A 15,497-nucleotide genomic window follows, 5' to 3' on the forward strand; every position below is an offset into this window, starting at 1 on the left:
AATTGCGTATTGAGGTTTTTTGTTTTTTTTTAATTAATTTTGTTTTGTTTTATTGTTTCTCTAAAAAAGTAGTTCTTACCTTTTTGTGCAAAGTCCCACAGCAAATCAATGATTTGCACTCAGTGGCTCTGCTCAGTGTCAGCCAAAGCTCATCGTGGCTCGGTGCGTTGGCCTCTGTGAGATGGTAAATCTGGTTCACACCTCCAGTGAAATCTTTGCAAGCCTCTGATGATGACCCACCATGCATGTCTGCGTATGAACCACAAACTCTGAAGCAGACACACAGAGAAAGGGAAACATTTGTAAATCTTTTCTGAACCTTCTGAACTGATTTACATGAAAGTGTGCGGGGTTGTTATATACTTGGCATATGCCTTCTCCAGCAGAGGAGCCCAGAACTCATTTCCATCTTTTGAGGACACAGACAGCAGCCGCTTGTTGATCGTTGGCAGATAATCATCGATGACAACATCTATCCACTTTCCAAACCTCCAGAACTGAAACAGAGAGGACAGCTAAGAATGTGTTGTGTTTCTGTTTTGTAAAAGTATTCTTTAGACACATTTATTAATCCTTTGTTACCCTGAAATGAAATATTCCTGCATAATCCTCAAAGGACTGGTCCATTGGCACAACTTGTGCCATTAGACCTTTTTGGAAGGTCAGTGCAGATATTGCAGACAAAAACCAGCAGTTACCTGATAAAAAAAGGAAACTAATAGTTTTTTCAAGATGTGGAACAAAGTATCATTGTCATTAGCTATAAGCAAGAAAGTTTTGCTTACCCACTTCACCTTGTCCAAAGTCAAATCGTGATGTACCATCTGTACAGAAAGCAGGCTTATCCTTGTTTCCTTGTTCTCTCAATAAATCCTTGAAAAGACAGTGGAAACAAATCTGATATTAACAAGCATGTAAAAACAATGTTTCCCTACTGTACAGAAATGCTAACCATCCATCAGATTTCAAAGTAAAAGAAAAAATCAATATATTTAAAATGATTTTACTGCTGGTCGAAGCCATTTCACTTCACTCTCCTGTGAGGGACTCATGTCAGGCAGGTCACCCAAAGAACGACTGTTTGGTGGGAACGCATTGTCCACAAATAGCCCTCCTTTGCGGAGGCAGTCAGCTTTTATCTGAGCGAAATCTTGATTTTTGAACTTGGCAGGGTTGGAGGGGCTTCCCTCGCTGCCATCTTGGTAACGCAAGTTGATGAGACAAGTTTCAGATTTAGCCATGATGATGATGAAGAAGTCTTCAGGCAGATTCTGGTACAAGGGAAAAAAATTCAGAGACACCCAACTCCGTGTGAGAGCTTTTGTTGAAATCAACAGAGATTATTACCTGTGCACGGTGACAACCAACTGATTCTTCCTTGCAAGAGAAGCACCTTGGAATTGCCAATGTGATATGCGCAGCATCTTATATTCACACTGTCTTACATAAGTCTGGAATCCCACCCCCAAAGATGTAGAACGGTTATTATAGGCTGTGGCTGAAAGGCATGGTTTGAATAAAAAATAAAAACATGAATCTGATGTTTTCATTTTTTGTGCCAGATGTGATAAAGCTCCATATTGTTCTTTCTGCTGAAATCCAATACAGGTTTGGACATGTTGACACACAGCCAACATGTTTTTTCATGTGCTTGCTTGATTTTTTTTTTAAATTGTTTATATATCTTTTTTTCTATGCATTGTGGCACTAAATAATGTGTTGTCCTCTTCTCAGCACAATGTAACACAGTAAATAAAAATGCAATTATTATTGTGGGAGTTTTTTATTTATTTTATTTTTACTATAAAGATTATGTTTTCCACATTTCTTTCAGGAGAACACAGTAAACTTTTAGCATGTTGAATGGCGCTGCTACTGCTACATTATGCTGTTAAATCAGCTTTTTTAAAATTATAAAATCCAATAAAAAATAGTATCAGCAGTTAATTATTTTCTCTTCCCCACTGCTAAATCAGGCGATAATGGTCATTTATTTGGAATAAAATGTAAAGGAGCATCAAAGGGAGGAGGAGACAGATACAGGTAGGCAGCGAGTTACAGTGAGCAGATGGGTTTCCAGTGTTTTAGTCATTTAACTGCATTTCTACACAGAGATCAATACACAAACACCCCAGTGTGTCTTTTCTCAGCAGTGGCTGCACAAAGCATTAATGTCATGTTTCTTTTATCTTTTACTTCATTAACTTCCCTTTTTAAAACATGTGACTGTGTTAGGTTTGAGGTTTGACATTGCTCTTGTCATTTTTGCAGTATTAAATAAGACTTGATCCGGGAAAGATTAGTTTCTAAGAACCATCACACACATTTTACCATCTTTAATTAACATGTTAGCACACAAAGTGTGACTGTCACGTTTCTTTCTCTTTTTCTCACTTGAAACTCTTACCATTTAGAAATCTCTGCCAAAATCTTCAGTTGTCTGCATTAGGGCAATATTCCTTTCTAAGAACTGTTGTGCAAAATTTATCATGTTTACTTGAAATGTTGGCTGAAAATAAATAAATAAATAGTCTTATTTTGCACTGTGGTTGTGATAGTTACCTCTAGGAATGTTCATGTAGTTGGAATGAGAGTGGGAGATGTAAGAGAGAGTGCATAACTGGAGTTTGAGCAAGTCTGAATCTTAAATATGTAATATTTACTTTAACAAGTTTTTACTCCAAACATTCCCCAGCATTTTTTTTTTTTTGATGAAATCTCTACAAATGGTAATGAGATATTCAAAATTTTTGCAATTTTACATTGTTGCTTTTATTAGTGCAACTCGGCTTCATTTTTCACACTGAGCATTTACTTGGCTTTTTCTGTTATTCTTATTGTTCCTCTTATTCGTTCCTTATTTGCATTTGTCCGTGCTTCTTTCTCCACTACTAGCACAGTCCTGCTCTGGTCCCAGCGTACTAAACACTGCCCCTGAACCCACTGGACCACTCCTTGTCTGCTGCTCAGCTACATAAACTATAACTTATATAAACTTATCAGTTTCCTAAATATCATGTGAAAATGTGACACAGTTACTGTGTAATTTACTGTGTAACTTAAAGACACACTCTCATGATTTGGCTCTGTGGTGAACAGGGAGTGGGCGCACTGCAGGACACCAGAGACAAGAAATGAACTCCAAATAATAAACCAAACGTCATCTATAACTAGAGACAGAAATACCAGAAAGAAAGTCAATTATGTTCCTCCGCACATTTTACAGATCAGTTCTTACACAGATTTATAAGGTGAAATACTTAATAATACTTAATTTTAAAAATGCAGCCTTCCTCTACATGTGCTCCAACTCAGTCCTTGCCCTGCATGTTCAGAGCTGATTAACATCTTTATTCACCCATGGATGGCTCAGGATCTGATGTTAAATAATATTTATTTCTTCTGCACAATATACAGGTTGGACATTATACACAGATTTCAGCTTTATGCAGTGGAATAAGACTCAGGCTCCACCTGAATCTAAGTCCTCAGAACAACACAAAATCCCTGCAAATTCTAACAGAAGAGTTCACCTTTATATCAAAGGCATTGTTAGTAGTGCAGGATCTTACAAATTTGCTCAAATTGAGTTTTACTGGCCTGTATTTAGCTGAATGGTCACACCTGATGCATGGATTCCTGGATTTCTTTCTTTTTAAACTACTGGTCAACCTGACTGTGCACGGAAGGCCAGAATCACTCATTGTTATGGTCTCCATGTCTCCCTGGCTGGCTCAGTGTCAGGATATATGTTTTTTTGTTGTTGTTGTGCTTTCTCTCTCTCTCTCTCTCTCTCTCTCTCTCTCTCTCTCTCTCTCTCTCTCTCTCATGCCCATGCCCGGGCAGAGCTCATCTTGGGCTCCCGCCTTTAGCCCACGCACCTGGCCTGATTGCTCACCTGCTGCTGATCTACCTGAATACCTGGCCACTACTTAAGGTGGTGGTGGCTGGAAACCCGGACCTCTGCACATTGTACATATTGCACTTGGTGTTTTGTAAATAAACTGTTGACTTTTCATTGTAAATAACCTTGGGTCTGCACCTTAGTCCGTTTGGTCCCGTGACATTCATAGGCCTTCTGTGTCCTTGCATAAAGAGAGATGCTCAGGCAGATCATTGTGATTAAGTAAGGGGAGTGGTTGCAATCAAGAAAACACATTAAGCAAAAGCAAAATAATATCATCGTAGGATATAATAAAAAATCAACCAAAAGCATAACCAGAGTAGTTAGTATTCATATGGATTAAAAATATGTCAGAGACATATTGCACTATACTGCATTATACATCAGTATAGCAGTATAATGCAGTATACTGCATTATACAACTGCATTATACTGCTAACAAAACACAAAGCTTGTCATGAACCTGGAGTGATGGTAAAGCTCTGTTTATGCAGACCCCAGCCTATCAGCCAGAGCCTGATCTTCAACAGGTAAAAAGGGCAGTGATGAGCAGTCACACTTGTGGTCTCTATTTGTTCATGTTTTTAAGTCATAATCACTGTAATGATTGTTTAAAAGTCTCTTTGGGCTGGTTTTCAACTTTGTGCTTTTGGTTTTGTGTTCATACATAAATACTAAAAGAAAAATCACATGTGTCCTTATTAGGAAAGGGATTTGCTTTGGCGCGTGGAACTGTCGACTAAGGTTTATGTTGTTAACTGGTAATAATGTGACAGTGCATTTCAGGTCAGTTTATGAAGTAACAATAAAGTAGTGCAATTAAGTAATGTACTCATGAAAATGAATAAGTAATGTGTAATTTTATTACTTTTTAGAGTGTTTTTTTTTACCAACTCTCCTGCAATCTCAGTCATCTTGTGGATGTACATTTTTTTGCTGTTTCTTTTCCCTTCACTGTTTGCCTTAACAAGAGTTTTTAGTGTTGTAAAAGATGCCACTCAAGATGCTGATCCACAATCAGGAGAGACACTGTCATAAAAAATGTGGAATTTTATGTCCTTATATTTCTATCTAAATAATAAATAATAAACTTTGTCTACTCTGGTCAGTATAGAAACTAGTTTCCACAACTAAAAAGACACAAATTTGAAACGTTTTTGAATGTTTTTAAACTGGGATGGCAAAAATGTTTTTTCTCCATAGTGTTAGCAACCACACACATGGATTTCAGCTTTATGCAGTCCTCCTTTCTAGGAATCCTGAGCGACACTTAAATATCAGTCCTCAGGATCACACACAGTTTCCAAGAATTTCACACAAAAAGATTTCATCTTCATATCAAAAGCAAATCAGTTCTTCTTTGTCTGCCCCTCATTTACCTGAACTACCATGCTGTTTCCAGAGAGAAATAATATCACAGTAAACAAAAATGAACTAAAGAAAATAACCATAAAACAGTCAGTACCCATATGTCTGATGACTATGTCAGACATATGAGTCGCCCTACTTTTCCAGACCACTAAATTTAATCCAGTTAGTTATCAAATACACAGATTTAGATGGGAGCTGCTGATAATGGGTTTGACTGAGTGGAGTACTTGAGTGGAAGGTCACCTGCTTAAGAAGCAGTTAGAGCTTGGCAAGGCTTTTCCCCGGCTCCATCTAAGCTCTCTTTGCCCCCTGAGTAATACTCATAGGATCAGAGATGGGACTTTTTTAACAGAGAGCTGGTTCCAGACTTTCCTGCATTCGGGGTGCCTGGATGAAATTCCACAAGGTGCAGTACAAAAAGTATCCCATTACACTGCTTTTTAGTTTTAGTGCCCTTGTTTTCCACTGAATTATCAGTTCTATCACTGGTTAGCTAATATAAACTAGTGTAAGTCTGTTGCAGACTTACTAAATATATTCTAAAAATTTAGGTTTAAATACTAATTTCTTAAATCCAGCCTCACAGACACTGCTGATGTGGTTATGATGGTTGCTGCTATGATTTATTTGGAATAAGAGGGGGAGATGTGAGAAGAAATGGGTAATTGCAAGTGTTCTGTAGCTGTTCACTGACCCCTGACACTACATGTTTAGAATTCACATATTTCTGCTTCTCAGTAATACTGGTATTTTGATGAAAACAGAGCTGAACTAAACTCAGTTGAATTGAGGTTGCAAAGGCATGATTAGGAAGTATTAACATGTGGCATACATTCAGCATAACAGGACTCTATTTTCTAAACTATTTTCACATTCTTGTTTTTAAGCTAAATATATATGCTTGCTACCAAACATAACCAAGTGAGCCATACAACTTTGACGATTGATGAAGATTTACAAATTATTGCTGGAAGTCACTCTTTGGTAAGAAGACATTTTCTTTTATTCATGGGTGTGTGGAGGTTTTTTGTTTATCTTTGATGGCATGTATTCAGAATGAAAGAAAACTTTGCTGGGTTGAATACTAAAATGCAACAAAGCACCAAGTGCATACATTTATTTATAGATTATAAAACATGAACTCACGCTAATCTTGTAGATGAAGAACTCCACTGCATGTTATTTAACTTTAGTGACACATTCTTCCTCGGGTTTCTGCAGAAGAGACAATAAGATGTTCTTGTCTACGTTGTTGTCTGTCACTATCAGACAGTACTGTGGATTTGTCCAAAACTCCTCTGAAAAAGTGTGTTATGGTTACAGCATTTAATAAAATATTATATATTCCTTATTAACGGTTTAATTTTTGACATTTATTCCACTAGTTCCACTAGGTAGATCAGCAGTCTGTCGCATGGCTAACACATAGAGACAGACAACCATTTGCACTCACATTCACACCTGTGGGCAATTTAGAATGACCAATCAACCTAACCCCACTAACTGCATGTCTTTAGACTGTGGGAGGAAGCTGGAGTACCTGGAGAGAACCCACACAAACAGAGACCCTGGCCTGATGGTGGAATTGAACTCAGGACCTTCTTCACAACAGGCATAAAATTCCTCAATCTTCATCATGAAAAAGCTTCTTAATCAGCTGGAAGTATGAATAATTTGTGTTGGAGATGGCTTTTTGCCTCCCCACTCAAACTGACTCATTAGTCTGTAGTTAAGCCCAAATTGAAAGACCTCAAAATGTTTTTGATATAATGCCATAAAATTAAATTTAGGCCATCACCGTTGCTGTTGGATAATGATTTTCGTGACCTGCTGATTTTCTTTTCTACTTCATCATAAAAAGCACTCCTGTCTGATTTGAGATAAAATCAAACTCAGCAAATAGCTTTAAAGCACAAGGAGTTGTGACATGTATAAGTCCAGCATTCAAACTGGAGCAGATTTTTTGATATGTTTTGTTAAATGCTCTTTCCATTGTATACTTCAACTGAAGCTACATTCAGATGATGCTCAGGGTTCAATCCAAACTATGATCAACAAGTTTGTGGCCATCATTTACCTAAAGATGGATGTCCTTTAAGATTTTAGTAAACAGAGGGACTCATGTCACCAGAGCAACGTGATAGTGTTTACGATTCCGAATATAGATTCCTTCATTTGGCTTTGGTTTTTTTTTGTTTGTTTGTTTTTTTTCTTTAGCTCTTACTTACTCTAAACAGACAAAACAAGCACACACACAATCTGTGATGCCATCTTGCTCTAAAGGAATTGCTTAAGCTTCAAATCAAAGCGATGCTGAGATAGAGGAGCTTTGAAAGAGTCAACAAACATCTATACTTAAGTTAAAAATGCAGCGCATGACTTAGCTATAGAAAACCGGCTCCAATCAGCAAAAGTAGCTGGTTCAGAAACCGAGTAGTGGTTTCTAAATAATTGAAACAAACTCTTGTGGTGGGCTAACACATAACAGTAACCCACAAGAGATGACAGCAAAAGAAAGTTTTATTTACAGATCAATCCAAGTATAGAGTTTATGTCATAGAAGCGAGCATATAAAGAAATTAATAATAGAAAACAGAGAGGGCAATGCATCAAATCCACAGATCAAATTCCAAAAAGAAAAGTTGCAGATGGAAGTAGATAATTTTACAGTGCATGAACAAGTGGCTTTCTGTCGGGGCAAGCAAGGCAACCAGTGCTTGTCGACTGAAATCTAAAAATAGACATCAGTTAAAACCTTTCAAAGTAAAAGTGATATCACTCCTTACATCTCAAACAGCCTATACAGCTTCTTCTATTTCCTGTTTGCATCCATCCTTTACATGACTGGCATCGTGTGGCCATAGTAGATTACTGTCACTGGAAGCAGGCTTGACACTGCTGAATTCACATTGAACTAGAGAGCAGAGAGTTTGATTTCACAAGTGTGTCTATGTCGTGTTAACAAAGTCTGAAAATGGGCAAGCTAAGAGGCTAACAGGTTTTTCCTCATTATATTTATTCCGAGGTTGCATGAAAATACTTGTTTTTTTTGTGCAGGATAAACAGTTTAGCTTGTCATACTGTGGTCAGTTTACAGTAAAGCACTATGTTGGACTGGTGCACAGTGGCTGTGGTGTTCATGGTCAGTGTTGGGTTACTCTAAGCCCACGATGCTTAAATTCATTTGTTGAATTTCACATTTATACTAGCTGTAGACTGTCTAGTATAAATTGGCATAAACAGTGTAGGGAATGGAAATCAGCCAAGCTAGCTTGTGAAACATCTGCTTATTTCTTCATTCAGTTGCGCAAATCCACAAAGAGCAGTAAACCACAGAGCATCAGCAGCAACAAGTTAGCTAATCACAGCTTGTACACAGTTTCTGCTAATACACCACCTTAGCTTTTAATTTATATATCAAGGGCAAGTGGACTTCTTTTTTTTTAGTTCCTGAAGACAAAAACTAACAGTGAAACTAATAAGAATTGAACTAAAACTAGAAAACTCACTCTGCAAACTAGGTTAAACTAAACTGAACAGAAAACAGGTGAATGGATTGCTTTCGTTTTATTAGATGTTTTATTCAGGACTAACCAGCATGTATCTGAGCCTGTTCATTGCACAATAGACTTTATGCATGTAGTTTAATGGCAAGTCCATCCTTTGACGATAGAAATGCAGAAATTTAAAGTTTGCGAAGCACTTGTCACTTGAAAATTTGGCAGCAGAACAGTCTGAATGAGAATATATCTAAAGGTTTGTGAGTGTGCGTGCTGAAATTGTTACAATAATTGTTTTAAACCGTTTTTTGGTTGTTTAATCAATTATTCTCATAAAGCCCAAACCATGAAATAACTGCCAGAAAATTCTACTTTTTTGAAAATGGAGTGTTTATTGAACCTTTTGATAAATTTTAAAATAAATTGATTATAAATTTGTACATATGAATTTAAATTTATATCATAACTACAATTTATTAAATTATTTGAGGAAAAAAATAACACAGATGAAGTAAAGACCTCAAAAACCCATAAAAACTTGCATAGCAAATATGATACACATAAAGGTTACCTAAAGTCTTCAAGGTGTGCTTTTGCAAAGCACTCATTCTTACATGAACAAATGATAAAAGTGAGTATCCAAAAAATTCTATTTGGCTTATTTGCTTTTCAAAAGCTCCAAGTATAAGTAATGGTTAGTAGTATGCTAGCTACTGCTATACAAACCATCCAGCTGTCCTGCTGGTGCAGAAATATATCAGCACCAGTCTAGTTGCAGAAGTCTTCTTACGCAGCTCTCTTGAGCTCACTTTGGTCTAGTTGTACATGGAGATGTTGCTCCACTGAAACAGAAGAAAGGGTAGCTAATAAATTAGTTATTCCAGTGACTATATACTGCACATTAATAAGAATGATATTTTTGATATTTACTAAATTAAAGATCAACAACTTTAATTTTTTTAAACATAATTCTAACTTTACAAATGTTGCATATTATAGCTACATTTAAACCTACTGTCAAAGTAAAAGACATACACAACATGATGTAATGCATATAATAATAAAAACTATTAATAATGGATGATTAAATGGCATCTAGTGACTTGCCTCATCCCAGGTCAAGCGCATAGTTCCATCAGAGGATTTGTCCTTGAAAATGTCTGTGAGGAAAAACACAGTCAATGCAAAATAAGCTTAATCACATTTTGAACTTGATAAATTCAACAGATTTATTTCTTGATGCACTTGGTGGTTGCTGTCTCTCTTACTTGACATCTTATCCAGTCGCAACATGAGAGTGATGAAATCCTCCAACATGGTGACAGAGAAGCGTGAATACCGAAACATCATCAGCCTCACCGTCTTATCATTCACGTTTAGACCTGGTAATGACATGAGGAGAAAGCGATGAGTACTGCAGTTATAACATGAACACAGTTCTGAACTAAGCTTAAAGTTAAAATGCAAAAACAACTGGTGTTACCTGCAGCCTCAACTGTTTTCTGGAGCTCAAGGTCAGTCAAGGATCCACTTTGATTAAGATCAGATTGATGGAAGAGTTTCTGCAAAGGAGTAAGGAGCAGTTTGAAATTTTTTTTTTATTATTATTATTTTATTTAATTTTACACTACATGTCAGACACTGAACTTAAAAAAAATATCAGTGTCTTAGGGAAATACAGCTCTAAAAGTTAGAGGAATTATTTGAGTATGTCCTACATTTTCTGTTTTACCTTGTATTCTTGAATCTTGTTCCAAAGTATCAAAAATTCAATAAAAGACATTGTCATCCTTTGGTCAAGCTGTGTACATTAAGGAAATCACAGGAGAAAGTGTGCTATTCCTAATCAGATTGTTAATATTTTAATATTAAAGTCAGCTTTGGTCAGTTTGGGTGTGGTAGAACAAAACAAGAGCAGAATATACTTCAGTATTTTAGGATACATCCACCAAAGCAATCATACTCCTGCAGGTATCCAAACCAAAGCCATACAAGGTTCCTATGGATGGTAGCTTTTTATTCTGGTTTAATACAAATGAGGTATCATTTTAAATATTCTGAAAGCACAAATGATTATCCAACCATGAGGGAACCTGTCATTCAGGAGTTTCTGGAGTTGTCCAGTAAGCAGCTCATCATTCTAGAACACAGAAGCAAGTAAAACTGTTCAGTGCAGATTCAGTGCAGAAAGGACAAACACCAAAGGAGTAAAATATCACAATCATAAAAAAAAATACACTTGACCTGATTTGCATACAGGTTGAATAAGGCAATAAGGCTGGCGTCCTTATCTGTGGTCTCCTCCTTGGGCTTGTCTCTGATCTTAAAGAAAACAAAACATATTGGATGATAACTTGAAGTTGTATTAAGTATGTTACAGTATGCACAGCAACCTCTTATTTTATACCTGAGGAAGAATCAATTCCTCCTCTTCATCACCTCCACTGTGGGAGTTGGATACAGCAGAAAGTGTGTTAAAAAAGTGAAACTTATGTGTCTTGCAACACTTTTGAAAATGGTGGTAGGAAAGCATGTATTCAAATAAGCATTTGTCATTCTTTGGGAATAAAGCCTCTCATGGGGCTTATGCATTATCACATATCAAAGTAAGTCTTTACCTGATCTCAACATCAGCCTTGGTGTAGACAGTAAGAACGAAATCAGCAGTCATGTTGGGTTTCATGGTGGACGGGATGATCACATACTCTCCAGGTTCCAGACTGTGTAGTTCGGTCAGATCCCTGTTAAAGCTGTAAAAATTGGGTGTCTTCAGGGGTTTGTTACCATCAAAAGAAGAGGACCCTAGGTGTCCTTGTGGGGTCTGGAAGCAATATGAAAGTCATTAAATGCAATGAAATTGTTTCCTGAGCATTGGCTTGTCTTGTTCAAGTTACTTAAATGTGGAATTTGCTTTTTGTTGGAGTTTGCTATTTGTTTGCTTACCCCTGGTGGAACCTGTTGAATGTAAAAATGGGGAAAAGGATGTCAAACAGTTTTCAAATCACTTCAAAGAGCTTGTCTATAACAATGACAGCACAGTTGGCCTGAAAGTTAACTGAAGATCTTCCAGACTTTTGATTACAGAGTGGACAAGTGGACATTATTAAATATTTAACACATTTTATAAAGCCAAAACAACAGTAGCTAAGAGTGTTTATTGTTATTAATATTATTAAGCATTTTGTAATAATTTGCTGTTATTTTATATTCCATATTTCTTGCTTAGATTTCATTCACAAAGCATACCTTATAAATGGTAAGTCCAATGGGGTAGAATTGCCCCTGCTGAGGTATCTGCATCAAGGAGAGCAAGATGTTTTTGTCTTCTGGCTCTTCCTTGTCTATGACACTCACCTGGATGCGATACTGAGGGTTTGTTGCAAAGGTGGCTACAGAGAGTGCAATAAGTACTTCAAAGTATTTCATAAGAAGTATTTTACTGCCGGTCGAAGCCATTCCACGTCGGTCTCCTGCGAGGTGCTCAGATCAGGCAGGTCACCCAAAGAACCACTGTTAGGTGGGAAGGTGTTGTCCACAAACAGTCACCCGCTGCGGAGGCAGTCAGCTTTTATCTGAGCAAAATCTTGATTTTTAAACTTGGCAGGGTCATTTTAAATTTCATCAAAAATAGCTTAAATCTATGTTTTTTTAAAATCATATGTGGTTAGTAAAATGATCAGTGTTTACAGACATCATGTGTCTGTTTTTGTTCATTTGGGTTTCTTTGAGCTGTTAGTACATGTCTCTTAATTATCTTATGTTCTCCTTGAGTTTTGAACTGAAAATGTCTCATCTAACTTTACAAGCTTGCACATGTTTTTGCCTGCAGGTATAAATTCAACTGCAACCGCTTCCACATCTGCTCTGCACTCAAGGCTGCACTTAAACTTTGCTCTTCCTTGTCTATAACACTCACCTGGATGCGATACTGACGGTTTGTTGCAAAGGTGGCTACAGAGAGTGAGGAAACAACAATGGAAATTGCATTTTTAGAGAGCGTGTGGTGTCGTAATGCATGCTTAATGATCCAGGTAAGGAAATCCCCAAAAGTGGAATCTGTTCATCTGGATGTAGCGTTTTCAGTGGGAGAAATGTTTCATCACTCATCCAAGTGGCTTCTTCAGATGGTGTGGTGGTTCTTGTGTTAGCAAAGACACATATATTTAAAAAAAACATAGTATTTGCACAGTGATAGTTTAAGGGAAAAGAATAAACCGGGCTCACAGTTGTTCACGCCGCCACCTGCAGATCTCCCTGCTACCCAGCTGTCATCGTAAATCATGCATTTCCACTGACATTTAAGGTCACCGTCTATGAAGTTAGGGTTCTCACAGCAGATGTATACATGGCTGAAATAGTAACAGAAGTCCTTCAATTGCATCCTGAGAGACACAGATGGGTAAGATAAGAGAGATAAAAACAAAAAGGCCAGAGGAATGTTAAACATCAATGAGGTCAAATTTGCTGCATATATGAATTGACGCTACAGCAGTAAGAATGGTAGTAGTCTGCCTGCCGTACTTTTTTGTTTTTTTAATTCTGTCATTTTATTTGAATATTACTTAAAAATATCAACTGTAATAATGTTATTTCCACAGCATTTTCTAAAACGCGTTCTCATGACTTTGTATAAAAACCACATGGGAAAAAAACCCAAACAAATATGTTATACATGCATCTATACACACACATACTAATATCATATATAGTTGTGTGTGCCATGCACCCATGCAGTCTATGGATGAACCTTCACCAACAAGTCAGCTGATGGCTCAAAAATTGCTAAAAAGAAGAAGAACAAGAACATGAACAAGCTACAAAGGCCAAAATAAAAAAAAAAAACTGTGCTTTTAATTAAAACTATACAAAACAAATAGGTCATGTCACTTTGGCTATTTCCCTCTTTTATATACAGTCTGTGGTGTTAACACGCCAAGAAACCCAGCAATAAGCAAATGCAAGCCAACAAACAAAGAATGTAAGCAGCACAGGTTTTGAAAGACAAGCTTTACAAATGTTTTATGGGGGTCATATGCCTGTAATCACATTCTGATGTAGCAGTATGTGCTGGTGAGAAACACTTTAAACATGACTGTGTTACAATAACTCTTCCTGTTGTACTTTTATTAGCTAACATACCAGAACTCTCCGTCCTCGTGGTTGAAATGCTTTTCCCGATCTTCTGTCCTCACTTTGTACCACAAATCTGACCTGAACAACAAAAGGAAATGAATTCAGCACTTTCAAACAGATTTGTTTTTCCTCTTTTCTTAAAAGTAATATTAAGGATTCTGATGGTGACCCCCAATGCATGTCTGCATATGAACCACAAATTCTGAAGGAGACAAAGAAGAAAAATGTGTCTTTATCTGGAATTTGTGCCACAACTGTAATCCTCTATTTATTTGAAGTGTGTTTTTGTGTGTGTATGAGAATAATGGTTATGCACTTGGCATATGCCTTCTCCAGCAGAGAAACCCAGAACTCATTTCCACATTTGCTATGCGCTAACAACAACTGCTTGTTCATTGTTGGCAGATAATCATCAATGATAACATCTACCCACTTTCCAAACCTCCAGAACTGAAACAGATGTAAGATAATAAGACTATTGTATTTTATAATGCAGCTGCATTGTGAAAGCAATATATTCCCAGGCTTGTTAGTTATTAATTCTTTACCCTGAAGTGAAATATTCCTGCGTAATTCTTGAAGGACTGGTCCAACGGCACAACTTGTGCCAACAGTTTTTTTTAAACGTCAGTGCTGATACTGCAGAAAGAAACCAGCAGTTACCTGTTAAAAGAAGACAAGTAATAGTTTTATCAGATGTGCCACATAGATTTTTGTCGTCTTTAGCTATAACCAAGACATTTTTGCGTACCCACAAGGCCTTGCCCGAAGTCAAATCGTGAGGCTCCATCGATACAGAAAGCAGGCTCATCATTGATTTTTTGTAATTTCAAAATATCCTAGAGGAGACAGTGAAGAAGCACTCAAGGCTGCACTTAAACTTTGCTTTGACAAAGGATTCTGTGCAAGTCAGTCATTTTTGGGGTGTCAGTCAGACGTGGCCAAACATTTCTCTTCACGCAATGGGGAAGTGGATGTTTTCTGATAGAAATGACAAAAAGTCATCTAACCATGCTATCTAGAAACCACAAAACACGGAGAAAGACATAAATGCATTTCAGAGTATTGAAAGTATCATGATGTATACTGATGGTTTATCCAAATGATTAACGAAACCAGTGGTTATTAAACTGTGGGGTGGGAAGGACCAGGGTATAAATAGGGAGTGAAGGTAACTTTTATAAATTAGTTTAATTTTGATTTTTTATAGCATTAGTTGATTGAGTTACATATTTTATATTACATTTTTGTATCATTACAAAAATAGTAAATAACGAACAGTTGTGAGACAAATCTGAATGTAGTAAATGTCAGGGGAGTAACGTCACGGACATGATAAAAGAAACCAAAAGGGAGAATTTTTTAAAAGGGGGGTTATCTTCTCTAATTTAAGAAATAATCCAGCCGAGACTAGGAGTGATGGACATGTGAGAAGAAAGTATTTTCCTTACGGTTGGGGTGAAGGGAGCCCCATTTGTCGCAAAGAGAAAGTCACTCATGTACTGTTTGATTACTATACTGTTTTGATTATTTGTGGACTGTCAATTGCGCTGAGTTCCTGCTGTATTCACCCCATGCATTTCTTCATT

General features: G+C 37.0%; 1 protein-coding gene and 1 long non-coding RNA gene across 2 annotated transcripts in view; both read right to left on the reverse strand.

The window, feature by feature from the left end:
* The window catches only part of LOC100701772 (calpain-1 catalytic subunit-like), a 29,123-nt gene that overhangs the window by 5,324 nt on the left and 8,302 nt on the right, over window positions 1-15,497 (reverse strand). The window contains exons 4-6 of the mRNA XM_005462326.4: window positions 583-698; window positions 364-497; window positions 80-269 (exon numbers count right to left, since the gene is read on the reverse strand). Of these exons, the coding sequence (XP_005462383.1) occupies window positions 80-269; window positions 364-497; window positions 583-698 (440 nt within the window). The remainder of the gene's footprint in view (window positions 1-79; window positions 270-363; window positions 498-582; window positions 699-15,497) is intronic.
* On the reverse strand, window positions 10,268-11,847 carry LOC106096806 (uncharacterized). The gene is made up of 4 exons (XR_001223159.3): window positions 11,215-11,847; window positions 10,858-11,076; window positions 10,719-10,774; window positions 10,268-10,576 (listed from the first exon to the last, which is right to left on the reverse strand). It is a non-coding gene; the product is annotated as an uncharacterized LOC106096806 (long non-coding RNA).

The sequence above is a fragment of the Oreochromis niloticus genome, linkage group LG10, assembly GCF_001858045.2.
Source record: "Oreochromis niloticus isolate F11D_XX linkage group LG10, O_niloticus_UMD_NMBU, whole genome shotgun sequence".
NCBI classification, from domain to species: Eukaryota; Metazoa; Chordata; class Actinopteri; order Cichliformes; family Cichlidae; genus Oreochromis; species Oreochromis niloticus.